At 44.5% G+C, this 27,105-nt stretch overlaps 2 protein-coding genes across 52 annotated transcripts; one reads left to right on the top strand and one right to left on the bottom strand.

The window, feature by feature from the left end:
• Positions 1-401: 401 nt before the first annotated feature.
• MPP2 (MAGUK p55 scaffold protein 2) lies at positions 402-22,248 on the top strand. 50 transcript variants are annotated; one of them, XM_085532477.1, is made up of 12 exons: positions 409-541; positions 695-1,211; positions 3,916-4,068; positions 4,162-4,311; positions 4,784-5,011; positions 5,916-6,047; positions 6,262-6,367; positions 6,476-6,544; positions 6,637-6,798; positions 7,156-7,358; positions 7,430-7,558; positions 7,645-8,432. In XM_085532477.1, exons 4-12 carry the CDS (start codon positions 4,276-4,278, stop codon positions 7,819-7,821), a joined length of 1,242 nt encoding a protein of 413 aa, XP_085388603.1. In that variant the 5' UTR covers positions 409-541; positions 695-1,211; positions 3,916-4,068; positions 4,162-4,275; the 3' UTR covers positions 7,822-8,432. The 50 variants fall into 50 exon arrangements, 49 of the variants coding, with proteins under 49 accessions (XP_085388611.1, XP_085388603.1, XP_085388600.1 ...); XM_085532474.1 differs by having other exon boundaries at positions 6,473-6,544; XM_015886052.3 differs by lacking the exon at positions 409-541 and adding an exon at positions 3,045-3,163 and having other exon boundaries at positions 729-1,211.
• On the bottom strand, positions 9,502-26,801 carry NBR1 (NBR1 autophagy cargo receptor). 2 transcript variants are annotated; one of them, XM_085532424.1, is made up of 21 exons: positions 26,467-26,801; positions 24,433-24,495; positions 23,053-23,071; positions 22,644-22,666; positions 21,661-21,807; positions 21,040-21,114; positions 20,686-20,903; positions 19,944-20,108; positions 19,298-19,504; positions 18,394-18,553; positions 17,627-17,914; positions 17,054-17,206; positions 16,217-16,292; positions 15,683-15,784; positions 15,033-15,194; positions 14,777-14,911; positions 13,819-14,176; positions 13,432-13,526; positions 12,787-12,865; positions 12,289-12,394; positions 9,588-11,896 (listed from the first exon to the last, which is right to left on the bottom strand). In XM_085532424.1, the coding sequence occupies exons 1-21, from the start codon at positions 26,566-26,568 to the stop codon at positions 11,723-11,725; spliced, it is 2,907 nt and encodes a 968-aa protein (XP_085388550.1). In that variant the 5' UTR covers positions 26,569-26,801; the 3' UTR covers positions 9,588-11,722. The 2 variants fall into 2 exon arrangements, with proteins under 2 accessions (XP_015741536.2, XP_085388550.1); XM_015886050.3 differs by lacking the exon at positions 14,777-14,911 and having other exon boundaries at positions 9,502-11,896.
• Positions 26,802-27,105: the final 304 nt, after the last annotated feature.

The raw sequence follows: 27,105 nt of genomic DNA, 5'->3' as shown, positions 1-27,105 counted from the left end.
TTTCCGGCGGAGGGGATTGTGGGATATCAGTGAGACCGCTTTCTCATTTCCGGTTCCGGCTGTGGGGGGTGCAGCTCGGTTTCCGGCTGTCCGTTTCCGGTGTTTCCGCCAAGGGGCTGCGGGGGGTTCGGGGCGTCCCGGTTGGAACCGGAACTGGCTGCCTATTTACAACGGGAGTCACGAGGAGATGGGGGAGGAGCCAGAAGGAACCCGGCGCCCCATAGAGACCCACTGAGCCCCATAGAGCCCCATAGAGCCCCACAGTGAGGCTATAAGGGTACGCAGCGCCATTTTGGGGCCAAATCCGGGGTTTTTTTTGGGGGGGGGGGGTGACAATAGGCTGCTGTTGGCATGCGCAGTGTCGCTCTGTATCTTACGCATGCGTTGTACGGTGGCTGGTACTCACGGATGTAGTTCTGCAGTTTGGCCGCGCGGTGGCAGCAGTGACCGATAAAACACTTTGTGCGTCTTGTCTCACCGCCGCGGCGCGGTCCGTGCCGACCCGCTCTGTGCTGCTGACGGAGGCAAAGTACGTAGACGGGTAAGTGAAGTACAGGGGGAAAAAGAAAAGAAGAAGAAAGAAACAAGAGAAAATAAGTGATTTGTAATGAGAATCTTGCTACGGCAGTAATATACAATGCTACTTAAGAATAATATGAGAACACTTCTCATAGGAGAACTTTCTGATCTCCAGAATCCTGCACCGTTTGCCCGCAGACACCTTTTTGGCAGCAGTTCCAGATCCAACTGTATGTTCTTTTGGGGAGGACAACTGAAAAAAACAATGGGAAAAAATGGTAATTTAACAGAAGAAAAAGAACAGTCTGTTTCTATCCGTATTTAAAGTAAGTAAGCAGTCAACAACAGAAGCTGTTCCTAGAATACCACCATGGGAAACACAGCAGCAGAGAATAAACATCGGCATTTTCCTGAACTGCTGCTCCAGGAAAAGAAAAAAGGGAAAAAAAAAAGGAAAAAAAAATGGAAAAAAGTTGTGCACGCAGCATTTCACTGCGTGTACATGAGGCCATCACACCCACGTGAAGGGCTACGGCGGGGAGAGGGGGAAGTTGGGCGCTGTGCGGCCCCTTTAAATCCGTGCCCCCTCCACCAGCGAGGAGCTCGCGGCCCGTCCCCACGGCTGCCATAGCAACGTCACCTGCCCCCTTAAAGGGGACACGCCGTCCTCCCCCACCTGAACCCGCGGGAAGGTGCGTAGCAGCGCGCGGGGGGCGAGTGTGAGTGTGAGTGTGCATGGACGTGTGCAAGCAGGGGAGGCATGTACAGGGTATGAGAATGCGGGTCTGCACGTATGGGAACATGCATGGTGTGTGTGAACACAAGTGTGAGTCTACAAAGGGAGGCGTGTGTCAGCATCTGCACACGAATTTACATTTATGTGAGCATGCACGCTGCTGGGGGCATGGGTATGCACACGTGACCAAGTGTGTGGGATTGTGGCTGACCAGGACTGTGCACACGTGTGTGCATATTAGGGGCATATTAGATGTGCTTTTGAATGCATACAGCTGTTCATATTGTGAATAAGTGTATGAGTACACACCAGCTTGTGCTTGTATGCTGATGGTCACATGGTTGCACACATAGGTGTACCTATGTGAGCATGCAGAGGCAGGTGTGCATTGCAACATGAGTATGCTTTTACAGAGACAATCACACAGGTGTATCACATCAGAATACACACGTGTTAATGTGTATGCTGTGTACAGGGACATTTGTGTGCAAGCATGAACTCTGCACACATATGTGGGCTTTGCACGTACCACGACTGAGGCTGTGAGCACATACCAGAGGATGCATGCTCCTTTTGCACATCCCTTCTCCTTTTGCACACCCGCGCTCCCTTTGCATGTCCATGCTCCTGTCGCACACCCGTGTGCTGCGTGCGAGGCTCGGGGTGCAGCAGGCACAGGCGGGGTCCGCGGTACCCGGATCTGGGCAGGGGGCGGGCAGGAGGCCGGGCTCTGCTGCCTGTAGCCATGAGCAGCGGCCCCGGCCTTGGGGTCTCGCCGCCTGCCCCCGGTGTCCCGCTGGGTCCCCAAGGTAGGTTGGATCCCCGGACGCGGAGGGCGGGTCAGAGTGTGATGCTGTGCGGGGGCTGGTGGCTGTGGGGATGCAGTAGGGGTAAGCTGGGGGCAGGGGTTGGGGAGGTGAAGGGCGGGGGGAAGGAAGGGGGATTTCCTGGGTAATGCTGTGACCCGCCCTAGGTGTGGAGTGAGGGATGTTTGGGAGCAGCAGCACCTTCCTTCCTCCCTTTTTCATCTGCATTTCAAGCCTCACCCGCCATTGCATGCAGCCTTTCCTTCCATTGCAAGCGCTCCCTGCTGAATCGCAAGCCCTTGTTTGCATTGCAGTCCCCTGGCTGATTGCATCACACACCTGTTTGAATTGCACTCCCCAGATGCATTACATCCCCGTGTTTGCACTGCAACTTCCTCATTTGCAGTGCTGTGTTGTCGTCCCCCATCCCCAACCATCCGCCCCCACCCCCACCCAAGCCCATTTACACTGCAGTCTCTTGTTTGCATTGCGCTGCCTGGTTATAAGGCAACCCTCCCTCCCCCCCCCCCAGGCTTTACTGCATCCTGCCAGTTGTGTTGCAGACCTGCCTGCTGCTGCATGAACTGTGTGTGGGGAATATGCCTCCAGGGGGTTTTGAGGAGTTCCCTCCTTTCCCCGTGTAAGCACAAACGCCCCTCCCCCCAAGTGATGTTTTTTGGAGGCAGGTTCTCCTTGTAGCCCCCGATGCTGGGGCTGGTGGAGGGGCAGTTCAGCCTCCTGCGACAATAGGTGGGAGCTTGGGGAGGCAGCCCTTTGCAAGGAGATGCTGTCCCATGGGTGGGAGGGGGGACATGTCACAGAGCCACTAGCTCCCACTGGAGCAGAGCATCCCACCACGCCACCATCAAGTACCCTGGGGTAAAGTGAGGGGGATATGGAGACCCTAAATCTGTCCCTGTCCCCCACCCTTGACTGTCCCTGAGTCCCTGTATCCCTGTGTTCCCACATCCCCATGTCCCCAGCCATGCAGCAAGTCCTCGACAACCTCCTGGGCCTCCCCAGCGCCCCAGGTGCTGCTGACCTTGACCTCATCTTCCTCCGTGGCATCATGGAGAGCCCAATAGTAAGGTCCTTGGCAAAGGTACAGTGGCGCAAGGCACCGGTGGCACTGTGTCCCTCCTGTGACCCTGAAGCATGGGTAAAGGAGGGGATGTGGGAGCATGGAGGTGTGTGGATGTGTGAGTGTGAATGGGCACAAGTGTGTGTGTGTGCGTGCGCATGAACCTGTGTTGCACAGAGGAACAAATGCTTGCATGTGTGCAATGAGAAGGAATGCACATCTGTGTGCATGCATGTGTGGGAATGCACTTGTATGGGTGCATGGTCGTATGCATGCATATATGTGTACACATAGGAAGGTGTGTGCATGGAATTGAGTGTGCTTGCAGTGTGTGTACACAGCTGTGTATGAGGGTCCTGTGCTGCAGCTGTATGTGGGGTTGGGGAGCGACTAGAGGGGGCTCGGTACGAGTGGGGAGAGGTGGTGTACAAGGTGGGGTATTCACATGTGTGCCACTTGCTGGCTGTGCTTATGAGGTGCATGTGACTGGTGCATGCCCTGCACTTTCAGCACATCGTGTTTGTATTTGTGTATGCATGCGTGCACTGGCACATGCATACCACACAGTTTGGTGTGGTAGTGTGCATGCAAGGCTGGGTGCAAGTGTGCATCCAAAGAGGTGAATTTACACACGTGAATGCAGGGTTCTGTGCCTGTGCAGAGCGTGCATGTGGACATAAGTGTATGTGCACAGTGTATATGCATGTGTGTGTGTGCACCACAATACAGATGTGGGCACCAGTGGCAGCAGGAGTCCTTTGCCCCCACCCCAGGCCCACGAGCGACTGGAGGAGACGAAGCTGGAGGCGGTACGAGATAACAACGTGGAGCTGGTGCAGGAGATCCTGCATGACATTGGGCACCTGGTGCAGCAGGACAGTGCAGCAGCTGAGCTGGCCCGCATCCTCCGTGAGCCCCACTTCCAGGTGTGGTGGGGAGACGTTCAAGCCCTGTGCATGCAAGGTGCATGTGCAAACCCCACACATGTGCACAATGTGTGACAGCTGTGCACCTTGCAGTCCCTGCTGGAGACCCATGACTCAGTGGCCTCAAAGAGCTATGAGACACCTCCGCCCAGCCCTGTCCTGGATCCAACCTTCAACAACCAGCCCGTGCCCCCTGATGCCGTGCGTATGGTGGGCATTCGCAAGACGGCCGGTGAGAACCTGGTAAGCTGGCTCGGGACAACACTGGGGGCAAGGTGGAGGGTGCATTGCTGGGTGCTGGAAGCATTCCAAGGGCATTACACAGTGCTGGGGACACTGCAGCATTTTGGAGAGATTGCAGGGTGTTCAGAAAATTTCATGTTGTTGGGAACATCACTGAGTGCTGGGGGCAGTGGAAGTTGCAGGGGGTGTTAATGGATGCTGACAGCATTGCTTGGGGAATTGCTGGATACTGGGGGCACTGCACAGTGATGATAACGCTTCAGGGTACCAGGGAAATTGCTGGGTGCTGGGGACACTGCTGGATGTCAGGACATTACCGAGAACATTGCATGAAAACTTTGGATGGTTCCGAAGACACTGTATGGTACTGGGAACATTGCAGGGTCTGGGGAAATCACTGGTGTCACTGCCAGGTACCGGGACAGACATAAGACGACTGCTGTAGGGGCTGATGTGGGACTGTTCCACCCAGGGAGTGACATTCCGGGTGGAGCGGGGGGAGCTGGTGATCGCCCGCATCCTGCATGGGGGCATGGTGGCCCAGCAGGGACTTCTGCACGTGGGAGACGTCATCCGGGAGGTGAATGGGCAGGAGGTGGGCAGCAACCCACGGGTGCTGCAGGACAGCCTGCGCCACGCCAGTGGTAGTGTTGTCCTCAAGATCCTGCCCAGCTACCAGGAGCCACACCCGCCCCGGCAGGTACTCACATTTACAACCTGCATCTGTACCCTGCACGTTGCACCTTGCAGCAGTTCCCTTGCCTATGGCTCACGTGCCTCCATGCCCACGAGTCCCACTGCCCTATGCCTACATTGTTCCCACCTCTGTGCTGTCCCCATGCTTCCATTTTCCCTGTGCTCGTGCTCATGCCCTATACCCAAGTGTCACCTGTTCCTTTGCCGTGTGCCCTGTGACCCATCTACCCATGCTTTTGTGTCCTTTGTCTCCAGCCTCCTTGAGCATTCTGTCCCCTGCAAACTAGCTGTGAGTGTCCCATATTTGGGGGTCCCATTGCCTCCTTGTGTCCTGCACCCTGGGCACCCACAAGGACACCCTGCTCCTACCTGTGGTGGCTGCAGCGTTGCTCATCTGACTCCGTGCCCCTCCCCACAATGGGACTTGGGTGCTGTGTCCCCTACCCTGCACATCAGCTGCGTGCTGTCACCCGGAGAGGAACAAAGAAGCACTGTCAGCAAGTCCTTTGGCACTGCAGTGCCTGGCACCATGTGTCCCCAAGCATTGTGCTGCTGCCCGTGTGCACACACTTCCTGCCCAGCCAGGGACTGGACACTGCTGTTGCATACGCATGCACACATGTGTGCTATTGCGGCTGCACTGTGTCTGGGCGCAGGGCTGTGTGTGGGCGCAGGGCTGTGTGCAGGCACTGCCCTGGGATTGCTGTGGTGTCTGGGTGCTGCCCTGGGTGCTGCCTGTGTGTGCATGGGTGCCCTGCACGCCTGCCTGCACCAAGTGGCAGGGAGGACGTGTGTGCATGTGTGAGCGTGCATGGTGCTAGGAAAACCGAGGTACTGTGCTGCAGGAAGCCAGGAGCATGACACCCGTGGGTGTCTCCTCTGTTTCTGGTGACCCCCGTTGTCCCCAGGTCTTTGTGAAGTGCCACTTTGACTACGACCCAGCCTCCGACAGCCTCATTCCCTGCAAGGAGGCTGGACTCCGCTTTGCCACCGGAGACCTGCTGCAGATCGTCAACCAGGACGACCCCAACTGGTGGCAGGTGAGAACTGGGCATCGTTGTCTTTTGTTCCCCAGTCCAGGGTCTCCCAGCAGCCTAAGGGCTGCTGAGGATGTGGCGGTGGTGCTGTTTTTTTGGAGGGAGGGTGGGCTTGAGGAATACCTCAGTGTGCCATACTGTGCTCCCCCCGGGAGTGCAGTATGCAGAGGGTTCCTATGGACATGGGATCCCCATGCACCACACTGTCCCCCCCCAGGCATGCCATGTGGAGGGGGGCAGTGCAGGGCTTATCCCCAGCCAGCTGCTGGAGGAGAAGCGAAAAGCCTTCGTGAAGAGAGACTTGGAGGTGGCTCCCACATCTGGTATGGAGCCCCCTGCCCCACCACGGGTCCCCAGCTCCCATAGCAATGTGCTTTCGCACCCTGATGCTGTCCCTAGCCCTGGCATAGCAAGCCTTGTGCCCTTAGCAGGGGCCCTGTGCAGCAGCCTCAGTGGGAAGAGGAAGAAGAGGATGATGTACCTGACCACAAAAAATGCCGGTGAGCATCCCCAAGGGACAGTCCCTACCCTGTGCTTGTGGCAGCACCCTGGGATCCCCACGCCACACGCTGAGTGCCTGTCCCTTGCACAGAGTTTGACCGTCATGAGCTGCTGATCTATGAGGAGGTGGCCCGCATGCCACCTTTCCGGAGGAAAACCCTGGTGCTTATTGGTGCCCAGGGCGTGGGGCGACGCAGCCTCAAGAACAAGCTTATCATGTCCGACCAGGCACGCTACGGCACCACCATCCCCTGTGAGTGTCCCCATGTCATCCACCACAAGTGTCACCTTCCCCCAGTGACTATTATGGTCCCTTAAAGCACTGCCACCCTCCTAAAGGCATTATTGTCCCCTAAATGTACTGCTGTCCCCTATTTGCATTATGGTCACTTTCAGGCATAATCACTGTTCTCTTTGAACATCACCAGCCCGTAAAAGCATCACTGCTTCCCCCTGTATCCCCATCTCCTATGAGTAGCACTGTCCCCCATGAGTAGCACTGTAACCCAGCCTTGCACAGTTGTGTCACAACCCCGTTACCATCACCATGTACTGAATGGGACCCCCAGGGTGGGCTGACATTGGGTGCTCAGGGTGACATTGCGGGCAGACACGTCACGGAAGCCCAAGGACAGCGAGAAAGATGGGCACGGGTACCACTTCGTATCACGGAGCGAGATGGAGGCAGATATCAAGGCAGGTCACTATCTGGAGCACGGCGAGTACGAGGGCAACCTCTACGGCACCAAGATTGACTCCATTCGTGCTGTGGTGAATGCTGGCAAGATGTGCATCCTGGACGTCAACCCACAGGTATGCAGCACCTGAACATGGAGGACAAAGGGGAAGTCTATAGTGTTCAGCCCCACCCCATCCCCCTACAGGCAGTGAAGGTGCTTAGGACAGCAGAATTCGTGCCCTATGTGGTGTTCATCGAGGCCCCCAGTACTGAAACCCTGCGGGCAATGAACCGTGCAGCACTGGAGAGTGGCGTGGCTATCAAGCAGCTCACGGTGGGTGCTTGGGATTAGGGACACAGTGCAGTGGGAGTGGGGAGGGGGAAGCAGTAAGGAAACTGAGGCAGCACTGCTGTGGGTAGGAGGCTGATGCCCGGCGGACAGTAGAGGAGAGCAGTCGCATACAGCAGGGCTACAGCCATTACTTCGACCTGAGTCTGACCAACGACAACCTGGAGCACACCTTTGGACAGCTACGTGAGGCCATGGAGCATCTGCGAGCTGAGCCCCAGTGGGTGCCTGTCACCTGGGTCTATTAGTGCTATTAGTGTGTGTGTGTGTGCCTCCCTACTCCTGTCTTGGGGCCCACACCATGCTCAGCACCACCACTGTAGGGTACAGCTCCTCCATCCCACCTACCCTATTTTTTTTTGTTTTTTTTTTTGGGGGGGGGGGAGGGGGAGGGAAGAGACCAGGGATATGGGACAGCCCCCCTGCCCTGTGCTGACACAGCTAACTCACTGCCAAAAGCTGCCCACACTTTATCCCATGAGACTGTGCCACCATGTAGTCCTTGCCCTTGCCTCAGTTTCTCCATGCAGGAACCTGCCCTAGGATGAAGTGTCTGTATCCCAGTAACACCAGCAGATCCCTATCCTGTAACTGGCCTGCAATTAACGATGTAATTAATAATCTCCACAGGGGAGCTGCCCTGGTGTGAACCCAGGGGTCAGGGACAGAGGGTCTCAGACACATGCATGTGAATACATGGGCAGGCCTAGCCTGGTGGCTCTGTATTGCTTCTTCCCTGTCCTCTTTGTCCCCTTTGCCCATGCCTGCAGGCACACACTGAGGTCCCCATACTCCCTGCCCCAGGTTGTTCCTTTGTGGTACTTTGCTGCTATTTTATTATTAAAGAGAAAGAAGAGAATAACAGTAATTTTGTGTCATTATGGCCAAGCATGTAGAGATGGGGAAGCACTAGCACAGGTGGTGGAGGACACATAGCTGTAACTGCTAGGGAGCACGGGGACAAGTATCATACTTCACCCCCAGGCCCTTCCTTGCTGTCACCAGGAGAACTGGATGCTTGCCTGTGTTTAAGGGTGTCTAGGCATGTGTCTGCAGCTGTGTACACAGAGAGCTAAGCAGGTATTGCACAAGAGCAGGCCTAGCTGTATACTTGTCACCTAGCACAGTTATGCATGTGTTACGCTCATGCGTACCCCAGTATGCTAGAATCTAATCTATGTCCCAGTAGGCAGTGGGGGCATCTTAGCTACACAGCACGGCACCTTTAAGTTCCTACAGGACAAGTGCTCCCTCTGGGAGCCTCCAAAGGCAGCTCCCTTTACTCTGTGATACATTAGAGTACTCCTAGAACTTCCGAGTGTGCAAGACAGTGGTCTGAGGCAGCAATTAACTTAGTATTCCCCACCCTCTTGCAGTCTCTTGCAAGCCACAGGTAGTGAAGCTGCAGCTTCTCACACTTCAGTTAATGTTTACTAGCTCCTTCCCACACCCTCCTCCAGGGCAGGGACAGGCCTCATCTCTACCAAGGAAGTAGAAAGCAACTAATATTGCAAGTTCTGAGACCTCACAACCTCAAAACAGTACAGGTGCACAACAAACTTCTGCCGGTCTGACCGCCCCTGCAGTGGCCAGGCCAGACCCAGACCCTGTTGAAAGCAGGCTTCTCTAGGCCCAGTCCAGTACTGCCCTAGAAGCCCCACCATGCCTGCAGCCCCAACAGGACACAGCCTCCCACAAGTTGGCATTGCCTGAGACACTCCAGCCCACCCCTCCTGCTTACCCGTCACCCACTACAGGCAGCATCAGTGCCACAGGGCAGGCATGCATTCCTCCTTAAAAGCGGGGCACCCACCTTGCCAGGGTCCTGATGCTGTGGCAGGGCTGTGAGCTGCCAGGGCAGAGGGGAACAGCCACAGCTGAGCACTCCAGCCAGAGCAGCCACCTGTAAAGAGGCCAATGAGAGCCAGCCAGATAAAGAGATTTATTGTAAGGTTATGGTCTTCTACCCTCCTCTCCCCCGCATCACAGATGAATTTAAAGCACTTAGCCTAAATAAGGTACAGGTCATATTTGCACTATAGAATATATTATAAATTATACCATGCATCCGTTAACAAAATATACAAAGCCAACAGAAATACATCTTAAGCCTGAACATACACTATCTAACCTCTAGTAAACGGTAACCCAAAGAAAACAGTATTTCACACTTCACACTTCAATCTGCAACGAAGTGCTTTTCCTCAAACATTCTAGTTTTGTTAATTTACAGAACATATTAAAATCTTAAGTATGAAGGTATACACAGAAAGAGCAAGTGTGCTGCTGGGCATTACAGATCAAAACAAACAACCAGATTAATAACTTCACCAGCTATTGCACTTATCCATGTCCCCTCCTCCTCATCATATTGTATAGTAAGCATAAGCTGAAAGATATTCAGATCAGTATGTGTAAGTTATAGTGGGGGGAAAAAAACCATAATTTCAAGTTACAGAAAAGTCTTTATCTGGTCCACAGTAGGCAGCTGTACTGGGGTACAGACAGATGGGAAACACTGCAAAATAGTCCTACTGTATTTCAAAATAAGCATTTAAGAGTTTGCCTTCCACAATCTATAAAAATATGTTTAAAACAGAAGAAGTATGATACATATTTCTCTTCAATTATTTTAATGGTATTTTATCATGGAGAGTATTAGGTCTTTAAAAAACTAATACTGATCATCTGATCAATCAGAATACTCACAGCTGCTTCAGCTACGTTGTGTCAAAATAGAAACACCTTATTTTGAAGCAGCAATAGTATTTGTATTTCAGGATCAGTGGTCTCCCACTGCGGCAACTTAGAAAGCTTACTCGAAAGAAAGAATGTAGCCAACATTGCTGTCACTTTCAGAGGACTGACCTGTGAGCAGTTATCTACAGATACACCACTGCACAGCAGTGTATGTTACTGGTTGCTTGCGATTCTTCAGAATCAAATCACCTCTCAGGATGTTTGGGAGCTTAAACACTGAAATAAGTATGTGTACGTAAAGAAAAACTGTGAGAGAAAGTGAGTTCTACAGATGTGTTTACAGAAACACAGAAGCAGCCAGAAACGTTGCCAGAGACTATACATATAACACTGCTCAAGTTACTATATTTTTCAAAATGAAGTATGTTGTAAAACCCCTGCCTTGGGGGGGTAGGGGGGTATTTGGGTTTGTTTCCCAAATACTACCAGAATTCATACTCCAGTTCAAGTCTGGCTTTGTACGCATGAAAACTCTTAATGTAGTATTAAGATGTCTGGACAACACAAAAAACACAGGGGTTGAGTTTTTACACTCCCCCCCCATCCCCCCCAAAGAACCTTTTCAAAGGTTCTTAGGAAGGTTTTTCCTACAGTACAACTCCATTTTTAACAAAATATTTTATGTAGACTATATTTTTTGTTAGATATAAGTTTACTGTTATAATTACTACTAATGGTTACAGTTAATAGCAGCTGGTAAATTAACTCTTATGCTTTATTCTGCTTCAAGAAACAGTGATTTTCCTGGTATACATCCGTTCAAATCAACTTCAGGCTTTTCAGAAGTCATTTGATGGTTCAAGACTAATTTTAATATATGAGCAACATCGCCTTCTCCCCCAGCCCCCCAACACCCCCGAGAATTATTTGTAAGGTTTAATTCTGTTACATTACTATCAAGAACTGGACAAAAACCGATAACTGTATCATATCAGAAGAAAGAGTTTCCAAGTAGCTGGTATCTCTTATAAATTAGACAAGACTATATTTTACAGAAGCATTTTAAACTTTGTAATAGGAAGCAATGTGTTAGAAGTCAACAAAACAAAAGCTCCCAGCTGCCTAGAAGTATTTTACATACAGTAAAAGGAGAAGTGTGCAGGCTAAAGTCACTCTATAACATTTCCAGGTAAAAAGGAATCAGCGTAAAGTTACCAACCTCAATACATCTAATTTCAGCAAAAGTAAAGTTGAAATTCTGGTGTCCAATTTGTAAAATGTTGTGACAAGCATTGTTTGACATTTCCATGAGAGGAAAAAGACAAAAGCTTGAGGAAAGGACAAAGTTTTATCTATATCTCCAAAGTAGCTGAAGGTCAGTCTGCTAATGCTGTAGTGTTTAATGAGAATTTGCTCAACTAAGGAGATTCATCCCTCCACCAGGAAGGCTCAGCATCTATTGCTGTACCAGTCACCATTACTGATTTGAAGCAATTCAGTTACCACTTGAACCATATTATTGTTGTGTTTCTTCAGCAGTCGCAGGTTTAACTGCCTGTCACAGAATCCCATCTCACACAGACTGGATAGAAGAGCAGCAGTGTGCTCTTCTGTAGCTGCAGGCTGATAGAAACAAAACAAGAGAGACAAGAAGACTTATTTTTGCCATCTCAACAGCAGTCCTGCATTATACTGGAATGCAGTGATGACACTGAAGCCCTCTGTCCACAAGGAAGCAATATGCACTTATTTTCATTGGTCACTTGTACATTTGAATTACTTCTCTTGCATTATGCTCAGAGACTTGCTTCTATTTCCACAGCACAGACTTCTCTATCAGCTGTGGAAGTGCCATGCTTCCAAGAGATGCCACCAAGTTTAACATTTTACTGTTGCAGCAGTGTGTTGTGAAACATCAATACAGACAATGTATGTTTTATTAAGGTACCAACAGTTATAATGTTAACGTTGAACTTCTGTAAAACTCATACAGAACATGGGAAAAAGACACTTACCTGTTCTGTAATGGGCGGTCCAGCAAATAATGCTTTGTAGGCAGAGGCAGCAACTGACAGAGCTCCTTTAACTAGATCTCCTGCAATACTGCCTCCTTGTGGGTGTCTGCAGAAAGGTTAGGTATTACATTTGGGTCAGCAAAAGCCGTATTTCTTTCACCTAAAAGGCAAATCCTTCCCCACTAATGGCTCAACTGAGACTTAATTCTTACTGGAGAGAATAACTCATTATCCAAAAGAATCACTGCTACTCAGGAATCAAGCGTTCCATGCCTTCTGCTAATTTGTATGTACTTTAAGTGCTAACATACATTAGCTTACTGTACGTAAAATGAAAGTTTGAAAAGATTGAATAGCCTACGTACATAGAAGCTGTGACATATGCATCCAGACCAGAGTAACTTCTGTCTGGTTTCCACTGATTCTTAGTCACTTAGTCTTCAAAGAAAGGCCATGGAACAAACAGAATTTGCAAAGCTGCAGCTTCTGTTTCATTACCTTGCATATTCAGAGCCCTTCCGGATACTAGTTAGAAATACAGAAGATTCTGGTTCACGCCTCTCTTCACCACTAGGTTCTGGAAGAAGAAGGAAATACCCCATATGAACACATAAAGTTAACTAAAAGCTGAAGAGATTCAACACACACATAAATGTAAAGTGAGATTCAGTCTAAATTACTACTTTCAAGCTTGGTGACCCAGATGCAAACTAGGCATGCAAGATTCTCACTACAGTTAATATAAATCAAAATAATTCTAGGAGTCATTTAGCTGAAAAGTCAGTGGGTATCTGCCTCACCACAATATGAACTGCTGTCTGAGCTCCAAATAGCTGTAACAATGGCTTGAGCATACAGCACTAATCCCAGAGCAAGATAAACTTCTACATGTATAAAGGCACTCCTGAGTGCTCTTCTAACATTTCTAATCAATAAACACTACTCTCACCTGATTCACAAAGCTGATTACTGTTATATTCAAGACTTCTGTATGATAAAATTTTAAACACCCCCAGAGAAACAGATTAGTATTACTTGGGTAGGTTTCTGTTCCCCTCAAGGATAGAAGACATGAAATTCAACTGCAGGTGTAAAGAATAGGATGCAACTATGTATGCACCCTTCAGTAAGTACAGTCATTACCTTCTCTTATTTGATTACAAGGAGTGGAAGAGACATTCTCCAAAGTTGGTCTGTTTGGCTCTTGGAAGATATGATTCTGAAGAGATGCAAGATTTCTGAAAACATAAAGCAGAACAATTACTTTTTCCCTTCCATTCAATGTGCCCACATGTAGGTAAGTTTAGGTAAAAAAAGCAAAAGGAAATCTTCACGTACTCCCTTATTTCCTTTTCTACTCACAGATTAGCTATGCACAAATGGCTTTATAAAAAAAGTAACAGGATATACGATGGACAGGCACATGCAAAACTGATTTTTTTTGGCAACAATTTCTATTTTGACACTGAAGTTGAATGCAACATCCTGTAAAGCCTGCAGCAACTCTTTATTCTTGTCCTAGAATCATACCTTTCTGACTGGGGTAAGGTGTCCACAACCTCAGAGGCCAACGGTACTACAGCCAGTGTATGTGAAGTTGTCAAAATGTTACTGATGCTATGCATCTGTGGCTGCCTTTCCCCTTCTGAATTCCCTGCCCCTGTTTCAGATTCTCCCATCTTTTCCAGGCTGGGCTGAGAAAGAGCTGAGCTATACATGGACTCCCCTAAAGGACGACTGGTATCAAAGCACTCAGGGAGAATAATGATATAATCCTCTGATGAAGCAGAAGAGCCTTGACTTTGAACATCATCTTTATCATCATCTTCATCAGATCTGACTGTACTGCTAGAGCGGTCTGTTCTCTCATCAGACAGCAGAAGCTCATCTAAAAAGAATGAAAAGGGTATTAAAAATTGTCTATTTTGTGTGGATAAGACCAAAAGCAGTAGTGTTCCAGGTGTAAAGGGCAATCATTCAGACATAACTTTAAACCTTTGCTACCAATGTTAACTGTGTAAGAGCTTTTTTTATTAATATTATTTCACGAGAGGAGAAGGGAGGTATTGATCTCATATTAAATTTAAGTGGAATATAACAGAAGTAACAGGTACACTGAGAACAGCAGTTTTCAGCTCCTACATTATATGTATCAGATCTACGCACAGGCGTCAAACTACGCATGCAAACTATGCAAGTGCTAGCCATCTATGAGCACTTATCTGAATGACTGGGGTAATGAATGGAACATTGACTGGAAGCATTATCTCAATTTCACTTTTTATTTTTCTTCCTTTAATTAACTTTGCTAGCTCTCAAAACAGCTGTTCAAAGCAATGACAACAATATTCTGATGTAACATTGATCCTTGGTACAACGTGAGAACCAAAGCCCCAGAACACCAGACCTTTTTGTAACTGAATTTTTTTTTTTTCCGCCTGCAGCCCTTATTACAGCTTTACCCTCAATTTAGACTCATTTTACGTACTATTACCATTTTCTATCATTGCCTCTGACTGATGGATTTTTAATTCCTTTCTAGAAACAGAGTGAATTTTTATCCTAGAAGTTTCTTCATTTATCACCTTACAAATGAAAGCGTCTTGGAATGTTTGCAAAGAATCTAATACAGCAATCAGTAAAAATAATTTGAAAATTTATCATTAGCTGCAGTATAAATCAATTTGTGGCCAATATCTGCAAGGAAAATAACACCACAAAAGTCAGCTGAGTACAGTACTCACTCTTCTGCGATTTCTTTTTTTGTGGGGGTTTATGGTCAGGTGCAGCATCCAGAGTCAGAGAGCGAATTACAGTTTCGCACACAAACTGAGTCCCGCTCATATCTTCTTCCCCTTCTTCTTGGTTCAGTGGATGTTCAGTTTTCATTTTCACCACACAAGAATCTGTAGAAAAGCAGATTTCAATCATTCCTTTGAAAGGGAAACAACAGATTACTTGAATGTCACTAAAAGGAAACACAAGCATAAAACCATTTTTTTAAAGCTAGCCAAGGCTACTAATACTGATCCTATGTACTGATTATTCCTCAGAAATTGAAGATTTTGGAATTCATTTCAAGTTGAAATTGAATGCGAGTCTAATCTAGTCCTTAAAAGGCAAATTCTTAGTTCTCTCACCAATTCTACTAGGTAGCAAACTCATAAGAATCATGCTTTTCTGTTTCTGAATTTTAGATACATTACACTCCAAGCTTTATAGAGAATAGTATCAGATTATAGATTTATAATCCAATGAACTGGTTTTCCACAGATATGCAAAAAACAGGAGTTCAAATTCTTTAGGTAAATAAAACACAACTACTGTCCAGTTCTCAGATTTGACAATATCCTCCTCCCTCCCCATTCTCAGGCTCCCCATCACTACTGCTTACCAGACACTGGTTTACCCTCATTCTCCTCCTCTATCTGATCTAAGCCAGGTTTCTCTAGCAAGAGGCTATCATGCGGCAAAGGGGACATGCAGGGAGTCACATCTGTAAAACAGAAATTATGAAGATGACCGTCATTGAAGTAATAGGAACCTTCCTCAAGAAAGTAACTTTTTAAGATCCTTTCTTAAAGAACGTTCTTCGAAGGCAGCAGAGTTGTAAGACACTTTGGCAAAATTGACAATTAACTCTGCAATCACCAGCACTTGTCAAGGAAAGCAAATGGCAACCTTCTAGAATGCCTGGAATCTTATGGTCCTGGGAATGCGAAATTGAAAAGAAGAAAGTGACAAGTGACAACTAAATCTCCTCTAGTGATGCACAAAACAAACAAAACAAAAACACAAACAAACAAAAAACAACACAGGAACTAGGAAGACACTTCAGCCTGAAAAACAAAAACTTTTGCCCAAACAAATTTTCACTGAGTAAACGGTAAAATGGAATGCTAGCAACAGTTCACCAGAATATCCTTACCAACAGGAGTATTGTGTGGCACTCGCTCTAATTCCTGTACAATATTGATGTCCAGTAGCTCAAAGGACAGCAAATCCTAGAGAAAGAAATCCTACAGTTTTCATCAACAAGCAATGAACTGGAATCATAATGTGGTAGTTCCCAGCATCAGATCCCCGGAATCCATTATTGTTTAGTCTGGAGAAGATGAAGTTCAGGGGTGACCTTATCACTCTCTACAACTACCTGAAGGGAGGCTGTGGTGAGGTAGGAGTTGGCCTCTTTTCCCATGTAACTAGCAAGAGAACTAGAAAAAAAATGGCCTCAAGTTGCACCATGGGAGATTCAGGTTGGACATTAGGAAATACTTCTCTAAGAAAGTAATCAGTCACTGGAATAAACTGCCCAGGGAGGTGGTGGAATCACCAACCCTGGAGTGTTCAAAAAATGTTCAGATGTTGTACTGGGAGACATGTTTTAGTGGAAAACATTGGTGATAGGTAGACAGTTGGACTGGATGATCTTAGAGATCTTTCGACACTAGAGAAAACACACAGATTAAGGCAGTGAGAGGGAAAATTAAGTACTCGATTGTCAGAGGTCAAAGAAAGACCCCACACCACAACTCTTCAAGGAAAATCTCAGCACATATTTTAATTACAGTGACAGACCCCATAATAATTCAAGGAAATTGTTCTGCTGCTATATTAAATGCAGTACTCTCTTCCTGAAAACACAGTGGTTATTTTAAAGCTTAAGAGCTACTCATTCTTATGGATTTCTATGTACATAGATATCAAAACAAATACTGTTTGTTTCATCTCTATCTGATTTATTTATTTTTTTAAAGCACTTTACCTGTGCAGTGAGAAGATCAACAGATGGGATATAGAATTCTCTCTCACTGGGTAGATTTTTCATCTTCAAAGGAAAAGTTGGCAGAGATATCTCAGCCTGTTCCACAATTTCACCCGTAACCTGAGCATTTCTTTCTGTCTTCAAGTAAGTATCCTGCAGAAGACAAAAGAAGTTTCAGAAACACCTCAGTCAGGTAGCAAATCTAAGTCACAAAACATAATGCCTGAATATTATTTAAGTCACAAATTTAGAGCCAAAAGGACAAGACTTAACATGAAGAAGATCTGTAATGCTTTTTTTTTAATTAAAAAAAAAGACAAATAGCTGAAACAGATCGATAACTTACTGCATCTGTCAAAAAAGAATTACTATTTCATAACTTAAAAATGTAAAAGAAGTTCTTATTCTTAGTTGAGAAGAAAAAGAACTTGAAAAAAAACAAAAAAAAAAACAAAAACAAACAAACAAAAAAAAAAAAAAAAACAAAAAAAAAACACAGAAGCAAACTACTATGCATATTCTTCAAACTACCAGACAATTCACTAGTGCCCCAAAACTGGATTAGTTACTTGCCTGTTTGTTACTGGAAATATCATCTTTATGACAGGAATCAAAATCCTTCCAATTGCCTTCTAAAGAGTCAGTAGCTGGGGAAGGATCCACAACAATACTGCACCAGATTCTAGGCCCAAACTGTTCCCCTCTGTGTGACAGCCTCCAGTGAGAGGTATAAGTTCCTTCTATATTGGGAGCCACAAACTCAACTGAAACAGTTCCTACTTGTCCTGTTGGTATGGATGGTACCAACACATCCTTCTTCTCAGAAGATGCCAAGGTGAGATTTCCCCACATAAGTTTCAACTGAAACAGAAAAAAAGCAAAAAACTTTACAAGTTTCTCTTTACAAGTAGTAAGGAAGAAACATTTTGAACTTCTGTACTACAATGCCTCATACAACTGCTAGACAAAGAATGGCTGCTAGTAAAGATTCATGTTAGTCTCTATCAGCACAAAGTAAGAAGATACTCATTTTTAAACAGGAATTCAGTGAACACTCACAGCAGAAAACACTCCAGAAATCAGAAGTGCAACATACTTGCTGTAACCAGGCCGCGCTATTACATTAGAACAACAACAGAAGACATTTTCACTGATGTTTACCTTGACTGCTTTCCTTCTATGCTCTCTAGTTTTACGGAAAGCTTACTGCCCTACACTTCCCAATTAACTAGTCAAATCATAAACAGGTTCCAAGTGAGAATTCAGATTCCTAGTACGTATAAACTTTAATTTTCTACAACTATTTTAGTATGTACACGTTAACAACACAGGAAAGCTACCTTTGTGTCTGTGCTCCATTCCACATTGCCAGTATTTTTCATTCGCCAGTGCTTGATGAACTTTGTGCCTGGCTGCAAGCGAGTCCCATCTGGTAAATTCTCATCCACAAAAACTGCACTCAGTGTTGGGACAACTGCTTGGAAGTGTTGACTGAGACCCCTGGGAGGGTGAAGAAAGAGAAACCAAAACACCAAAACTGAGGAAGTTGCTCAGCTGTTATGACTAAAACAGAATAACATACTTAAATGTGTTTTTTTCCTGTCTCTAGATGTGTTTCCAAACTGTAATGTTTTAGTACAGTTTTCATCTCAAGTCTAAACACCACTCAGCAGTTTGCTTAGCTTAACTAAAAAGGAAACATATCTGCTCATTTTGAAGAATCTCTATAAATATTACAATATCGAGGTTTAAAAGAAGGGTTCACTGCTCTTCAGTTGATATTTAATTTAGTTTTAAAACACTTTGGTCAATGCTACTACACTGTTACAGAAGAAAGTCACTATCTTTCCAACTTTGAATCAACTACTTATAGTTTAGTGGTATCTTATTTGGCCTTACATGCAACATTGTTTTTTCAGTAGGTACCACAGATTTGCCTGAAAGGCAATAAATTAATACGCAAATAAATAAAAAGCTCTACTGATAGTTTAGTGCACCAAGAGAGGATTGGTGAAGCAGTTCACCAGCAGTTCACCATCATTACACACATGTAATCCTATGCACTCTCCTTCCCTTGCCAACCTACATAATCATCTATTTAGACACAATTTTCACAGGATTCAAACACAAACAATACTATGAATGAGAGACAACTTCACAGCCTTCCTCATTACTTGAACTTGGTCTCATCACAGATAGCCAGACAGTGCAAATAAGAATTGATTGGCTAATAACAAGCCTTACGGTATGGTACTGTGTTGGAGATTTTCTGACTTCAGAGTTGGTGAGCCACTAGTTTCCAATACAGGGACAGAGTTCCACAGGTGAATTTTCCTGTGCAATTTTAGCTGCTTTTTGAGCTCCCGGACCTCTGCCTTTCGCTGTTTCTTCTCTGCTCGTAACCTCTGCTTTTCTGCCTTCAGAAATCTTTTGTCTATCTGCTTCTGGAGCCTGCAGAGAGAATCACTTTGTTAAGCATACTAATCTGATTAAAATTTAGCTTTAGTCAATACAGTCTCAGAACACCTCAGGTAACACCTCTTGTTTCTAGACTCGATACCAGACAATTCTCAAAGAACATAGCTGCTGACAAAGGTATTTAGAATAGCCTTGGTCAAAGAGAAGACAGATCAGACCATGCTCAAAAAACAAGCAAGCTCTCAAAGACTACTACCTATGATCTTTTCTATTTTGCTATTAAAAGCTCTGTAACAAAATGACTTTAGTCAGGAATCTAGGTATAGAACTATTTTTAAATACTCTCTGCAGAGTACCATTTCCTATTTTGAATAAATCTGAATTCATAAAAGCAGAACGCTAACTGCAAGACAGGTTTTCTATTTTACTGCCAGGACAGTCTTACCAGGTACTAACAAGTGCCATCATTTACCTAACTTGCTCCAGAGTAGTGGGCAGGCAAGGTGAAAACTGTGCAACATCATAGTTTTCAGCAACACATAGCATAGGCCTTCGTAGCTTTAGCAAAATATGATTAGGATCGTGTCCATACACTCCTGCTTCACACTGTTCACAAATATTGTAGGCTGGACAGAGACTGCAAAGTAGAAAGGGTAGAACATTACCAGGAGGTAGACAAAGAATTAATACACTAGAAAAGAAAGAATAACAATTAATCTTTCCATTTAAAAACAAACAAACAAACAAAAACCCTCAGAAAAAAAAAAAAAAGAAAAAAAAAAGCATTTAATCCTTTAAAATCACTGACCATAAAACAACACAAAACAACAGAAAAAAAAACACAACTCTCCTTTTAGTTCTGACAGACTGGTAGCTATAATTTTCATGCTTTTGTTAACTTATCAAGGAAAGTACTTGGTTAGCTTAACTACTGCACACTGTATGTTAGAAAAAGTTTTGAAGCGCTTGAGAATAATAGGAGTCTGAAAATTGTCTTCCATTCTTGTAAGAAATTTTTTTCAAAACATTCTTAATTTTTCTTTTATGCAGATAAAGACTGTTTGCAACAGCAGAGAAAGTAAGCTCTTTATGAGATACATACTAGAGGTTCTGAAGCCTATACCACCCATCAGACTAGAAATAAGAAGATGGTTTCTCAAACTCTCATTCACATGCTTAAGTTTTCTATGGGGTCATCGTTCATCATGTTCTACCTGCACTGGTAGCGAACTCCAACAATTCGATCCTGGCAGTTGCAGCAGGAGATCAGCCAGTCACGTTGATTACCATTCTTTGTTTGGGTCTCTGAACCAGGAGGTGCTGCTGTAATAGAGCTCTCAGAGAAGTCTGAAGACTGATTGTGATGAATAAGCTTCTCGTATAGCTTCTGTTCTAGTTGCTCAACAGTTTCCTTCACCACTTGCTCCCTGAACTGAAGAGGAAAAAAATCATCACTAAGATGGAGATTCAAGATACTGATTTTACAAGGCATCACAGGTATCAATTCCACCCAAAACCTCTCAAATTTTAACACTCTTAAGGGATTATGCAAAAGAAAATACACTTACAGTTTCCAAGTAGCTAGTAAACCATTCTGGAGGGCTTTGATTTGTTCTTCCTGTTCTACTGTGATTTAACTTTTGCTGGTGAAGGGAGGGAAAAAAAAAGTCAAACACATCAAATACATGGAACTGTAAAACAAACCAGCCAACCAAACCACACTTTCAGCATAGCAACCACTTTGAAATAGCTCTCTCCTCAAGTGTTTTTTAAAATAAAGATTTCAGGCTCTTTAGAAAACAGCAGGAAAGTCAGACAAGGAAGCCACTAAAGTTTTCCTGAAAGATTTCTGCCTTATTTGCATTCACATACAATTAAACATCGAAGCCAAAGCAACTGAGTCAAACAAAAATTGCTAGAAGGCAAATCAGACCTTCAGGAGACCGTTTTATTTATCAAGATATTCATAATCGTCAAAAAGAATGAACCTCTAAATATAGCATCAAAACATCCTCTTATAGATATTCAAACAGTGTTGTGACCTTCAATGGCCACATTCTGGTAGCTACAAGGACCAATTTGTGAGCTTAGTTTTTTAACAAATGGGAAAAAAGGATAATCAGGCTATGAAATGAATAACGTTCCAATTCTTTGTTTTAATGAGAATATAATCCAGGTCTTCATCCTACCTGAGCTGTCAGCTCATCTTTAAGAACTGCCAACTTCTCTGTGACTGTTTTTTCATGCAGTTGCCAAGAACAAGATGAAGCTTCTTTCAGAGGAGAGTTTTCTTCATACACATTCATCTGTAGCTGATTTCCTTGTTTAACAGCAATCTAAATAAACACAATTTACCATATTTATTCCACTTAAAACCAAAATACAAAATCATGTAAAAATACAGCATTATAGTGCACCAGAGAGGCAAGGATGGAAGAGGGGGGTAGGAAAGGAACAGCAAAAGACATGAAAAATTGAGTGACAGACCAAGCTTCTTATATTCTGCCTTGTAACCGATATGCTTATTAGAAAGATCACTACAAATAAGTTTATTAGGCAAATATTCTGCAGCAGTTCTAAAATCTACAATAAAGCTGTTTACATAAAGCCAGTAAACAACAGAAAATCTCACAAGGAACCTGAAATAAGTTTTCATGCATTATTTTCAGATTAGAAATGCAAACCATAAGTTCTGAAAGCACTAGTGCTGTACAATTCAAAGGAATGCAATCCTTATTTGGTCTAGAAAAAAAAAAAAAAAAAAAAACCAACAACAACCTGTTGATGAAGTAACTAAGCTCTTAACATGAAAGGAAGTTTTATTGCCAGAGAGTATAACACTGCAAAGCGCACAGCTAAATTTTTAAATGGATCTCGTAAGAGCCGAGTACCTCCAAACATGGCATTACTGCATGTTTGATGAAGTCAGTGATTGTTCACTGTGTGCTTACAGCCCTGAACCACAACATACTCAAATAATTAATACCATGTCAAAATCGGCCTGGCTGGACTAAAGCGTAGCAAAATATTCAAACTATCATCCAAAGCAGGAAAACTGAGCTACATGCTATATATAGCATGTGAGCTCCACATGCTAGATAACGCTATTTTTTCAGCTACAACAATCCTCATTAGAAAGCTGAATATACTGAAAAATTCAGAGACCAGTTACCTTCAGAGCTTCTTCATATTCCTCTGAAAAGAAAAGAGAAACATGTGAATGTTTCCTACATCAAATACACGTAAATATAGCATACAGCATTTAAGAACCCTTTCTTCTAGGAATTCCCTCCACACCTTCAATAAATTATTTTAAAGTAGCTGTTGCACATGTGGCACCAAGGAAAGGCATGTAGCCTTTATTAGAGTTAACATTCCATTAACTCACTCATAAAAAATAAATAAATAAACAAACAAACAAACAGTTACAATGTATCATACATTTTCTTCTGCTGGGAAGAATTTGACACACAAGCATGTATGAAATTTCAACAAGCAAGGTTTCTCAGCTGTTTCTCCCTACAGTAACAGCTGAAGTCTATCAACAAGCCTGGTTTTAGTTCAATAAAACAGCAGCTTACCTTTGCTATTCACAGAAACCTGTAAAGAGAAATAATAATGAGTAACAGCCTGTTAATTATTTTTGTAGTTCTAGAAATCAACGTGCTTACAAGGTAAATGTACTTTTATTCAGTTTCTTAGGTACCTATCATTCTTTCAGATTTTTGTTATTGCTGCAATGTTTAATTATTAACCAATGCTGAAGCGTTTTGGACTAGATCACGTTCTTTATTAGGTTTGCACCACCAGCAAGGCCCCTGGCTCCACTGGCACCCAGAATAAGCATGGTCTCACTCAGCAGAAGTAAACCAGTGTTGCTATCACAAGGCTTCCTACGCAATTAAACAGAGGTTGGACCCAGTTGCTGTTAATACCAAGAATGCAACACTTATGTGTTCTTGATCACAAACCAGGCAACACAATCTGCTACAGGTGCTCTTTTTTCTTTTTTAAATCAAAATTTGCATAAAGAAGTTATTCATACAAGGAGTCATTTAATTGCTACAGCATTACATAATTCTAATATTTACTCTATTAGCAAATGAAAGAGATCTTGAGCAGACACACACATTAAACAAGTATACATACATGTTGACAAAGAAAGAAATAAAGGCTGGAAAATAAGGACAGAATCTTTCCCTGCAATGTTTCTGGAAGTGTCCTGACATTTCCCATTAGGAATTTTGTTTTGTTTTGGTTTTTTGTTTGTTAAATCCTCATCTCTGCAATCTAGCCAAGCGGCAAATCTATCTGTAGAGCTCAGACTGCTCAGCAACTCTGTTCTGTTTGACAGCTACATTCCAATCTAAACTCCAGATAAGCAGAAAGAATGAGGTCAAAGTTATGACAAACAGGAAGTTACTCAACAAGGACAACTGGAAGTAACTAATTTGCCTTCTGAGTCAGTAATCTGCTTGCAGATTATAGCATTCACATAAAATAAGCAGGGGATTTGAGTATACCAGATCACTGAAGTAAACATGGGCTAATGCCAGGGGATCTCAGAAGAATGAGCGTAGATTGAAGAGACAGGGCTTTATTGTGGCTTCGGACACAAGCAGTTACAAGTACTTTACTCTGATAAAATAATAATTTAAAAAAACTAAAAATTCCTCAACAGAACTTCCCATTCCTCAGAACACAAAGAAACACTAACTGTTTCTGTAGGGTTATACTGGTGTTAAAAACAGAAGCAATAGCTTCTGTTTGAAATTAGGAATGCTACATTAAGAGTGAAACCAAGAGACTATCAGTTACATTTTTTCTCAAAGGGACAAAGCTCACCACCTCTGACCTGCAAAATATATGATCCAGAAAGACTGACTATAAGAGGCATAAAGGTTCACAGCAGTTGTATTTCAGAGATGGGAGGGGAGAGGGGGACAGGGGCAGCATTATACCTCATCATTATCCTCATCAATGTATTTTATCTGAATGTCATCCAGGTCAAATGAAACTTTAACCTGCAAGCAAAAGGAGAAAAATTAAAACAAAGTCAATGAGACAGGCCTCCAGCAGATTTCAGTTAATCATGACCATTAACAGGAAAAAAAAAAAAGGTCCCTTCCCTCTCAGTTTCAGTTTTACAAAGTCTGTTCTTCTGGAGTTAAAAAACTCTTCCCAGCGTCTTCCCTAAACCCCACTTTTTACCAACTTGCCACAGTGAAAAGCAGAAAATCATTTATTTAGTGTTCCAGCTTCTCTAGTTAACGTTTACCCAGCAAATCAAGATCACAGAATAGCCTTTACATGGTAAAGGGACTTGCTCAGGGTTAATGAACTCAGTCATGGAAAACACTGCAATTTACAGAGGCTAAAGCCAACAATCTTTGAACACTAGCTTGTGCATTAAACAACACCTGGTACTGACAAGCAGCCTTTCTTTCCCCTGACAAACCTACCTGAATTTTGAGAAACTAGAACAAATGCAAGTTAAGATGAGAGGAATTTTACATTCTACTACTCCCTGGCAGATTCACTGTACGCCTGAACACATAAACCCATGATGCATTTCCAAATAAGAACAACAAATCCAAATAGCTATATTGTATTAACAGAGCAGAATTCACAATATTAAATGAACTGTAAACAAAAGTAACTGTAATGTTGAATAAGACTTTGAGGCCCATGTGCATTTTTTACACACAAACCGCACTTCTCCAAGTCCGCTCTACTTGAGGCATATTCTGTCAGCCTGGTTCTAACAAAAGACCTCTAGCCATCTGGAAGACAGTAGATGTCTCTCACAAGACAGCCTCACAAGAGCTACCTCTATTGCAGAATTTATAGGTGACTGGTGGGTCCTTTCAGTGATATAGCCCAAATTAATTTTGGGAGTGCAATGAGAGAACAAATTCATCGTGAAAAAAATGCCGATTTAAATATATCTCTGCACCGTAAGTTGTTCCCCAGAACTCAAGCTACAGCCATAAATTTGCCTGTCCTTTTTAAGCACCAGACATATTTACTAATGCAGTAAAACACAAGAAATAGTTTAGCTAGTACTACCATGAAACACTGCAAAGTGCAGGATCATCCTTGGTTAGAGAAATAACCCTAATGCAATAGGGGCTCATGCCTCAACTAAGCACACTCGTTCTTTGAGCACCAAGGATTAAAAGCAATCTGCTTCCAGCTCTGATGCAAGTAGAACACAAACCCACTCAAACATTCCTACACAGCCTACCCATCAACAACTACTTTAAGACTGAACTAACACCTCTTCTTGAAGGCTGAAATACAGCCAGGAAAGCATCATACAGCTTAGGTTTAGAATTTGAGTAAATCCTCACATAAGAATATCCCACCGTATATATTATTTTAGCTAAAAAAGAATTTGAGAGAAAATAAAAACACTGGTAAGATGCAACTTGGAGAATAAACTAAAAGCAAACAAACAAGAAAAAGAGAAGAATTGCTGCAGAATAAATAACAACACTGTCACTACATCATAACCAACAGAATCTTTATTGCACTGATTAAACTTCATCCAACAGAAGAGTCTGCAATAACTAGAACCAGAAATGAACATTTAAGCAAAAGCTTTAGCAAACAGTGTATTAGCTACTAAATAACCCAGGGAACAACAAAACCATGAGGATGCTCTATAAGCAACAGATGAGCGTTACCCAACCGTGCCTACCTGAATGAACTGAAGAATGGGAGAGAAGCAAAACAAATCGCGCTTTACAACAGGACAGCCGTAAAACGCATAATCATGGATTAGAACAACACGCACACACAAAAAAAACTTAACCTGTACGAAACTCTATCTAGAACAAGTTCTTCCACATTATTTTAACTAGAAAACAAAGTTACCGTCAACTCAAAAAACAAAACAAGAGTCCACAGCAGATTGAAAAAAGACTAATTTTAACGCCCCGTAAGATGAGCAACAGCGCTGGAAGCCGAGAGAGAAGCGGCGCAGTGCTCACCATGGCTTCCACATCGGCCCACGTCGTGTGCGCTGTATCTGACACCAGGAAGCTCTGGGTTTCCCCGCGGCAGGTGACGCGAAGATTCACTTGCGGCTCCATGCCGCGCTCCTCGGGAAGCAAGGGAAGCCCTGTCAGGCAGCCCCACCAGGCAGCCCTGGCCCGCAGTCACCCGCTGGCCCAGCTCTGGCGGGAGGGATGAAGGAATGGACGGGCAGTCAGGGCCGCTCACCGCCCGCTGGGCTCCAGCGACAGCCCCCACCGCAGAAACCCCCTCCTCAGCAGAGCGACATCCCTAACATGGCGGACTGGCTTAGACAAGCGCCTCGTACTTCGCGCGATGTTATTGGCTCTCTGGCCTGCCTCTCATCCGCCTCGCCGCTCTGATTGGGCGGGAGGGGCGGAACCAGGTGCGCTAAAACGACAACAATAAACACAACCAGGGAGGCCGGAAATAAGTGGGCGGGCATCGTGCCAGCAGGCACGCACTTCCGAGACTCCCACAATGCCCTTCCTCTTCCGGAGCAGGGCAGTCCGGCACAACCAATCAAACACGCTCTTTCCTGTCCCGCCTCACTGTGGCCGGATAGGGAACGACAGGCTCCAGAAAATAAGCGAATAGGATGGTGCCTCTGGGAC

Source organism: Coturnix japonica, unplaced genomic scaffold (genome assembly GCF_054131305.1).
Source record: "Coturnix japonica strain WE unplaced genomic scaffold, WE-NBRP24 Scf049, whole genome shotgun sequence".
Lineage (NCBI taxonomy): Eukaryota > Metazoa > Chordata > Aves > Galliformes > Phasianidae > Coturnix > Coturnix japonica.
The sequence above is the reverse complement of the archived record's forward strand: the minus strand, read 5'-3'. Positions and strand labels throughout refer to the sequence as shown.

Bases quoted from the DNA above. Each gene is read 5' to 3' on its own strand.
- MPP2 (XM_085532444.1), top strand. From the start codon at position 2,001: ATGAGCAGCGGCCCCGGCCTTGGGGTCTCGCCGCCTGCCCCCGGTGTC. The intron at 4,069-4,161 runs GTGTGGTGGGGA...TGCACCTTGCAG, and splicing joins TCCGTGAGCCCCACTTCCAG to TCCCTGCTGGAGACCCATGA. The intron at 6,048-6,261 runs GTGAGAACTGGG...GTCCCCCCCCAG, and splicing joins ACGACCCCAACTGGTGGCAG to GCATGCCATGTGGAGGGGGG.
- NBR1 (XM_085532424.1), bottom strand. From the start codon at position 26,568: ATGGAGCCGCAAGTGAATCTTCGCGTCACCTGCCGCGGGGAAACCCAG. The intron at 24,496-26,466 runs GTGAGCACTGCG...TTTTGCTTGCAG, and splicing joins GGGCCGATGTGGAAGCCATG to GTTAAAGTTTCATTTGACCT. The intron at 15,195-15,682 runs GTAAGCAGTAGT...GCTTTTCTACAG, and splicing joins TGAGGGTAAACCAGTGTCTG to ATTCTTGTGTGGTGAAAATG.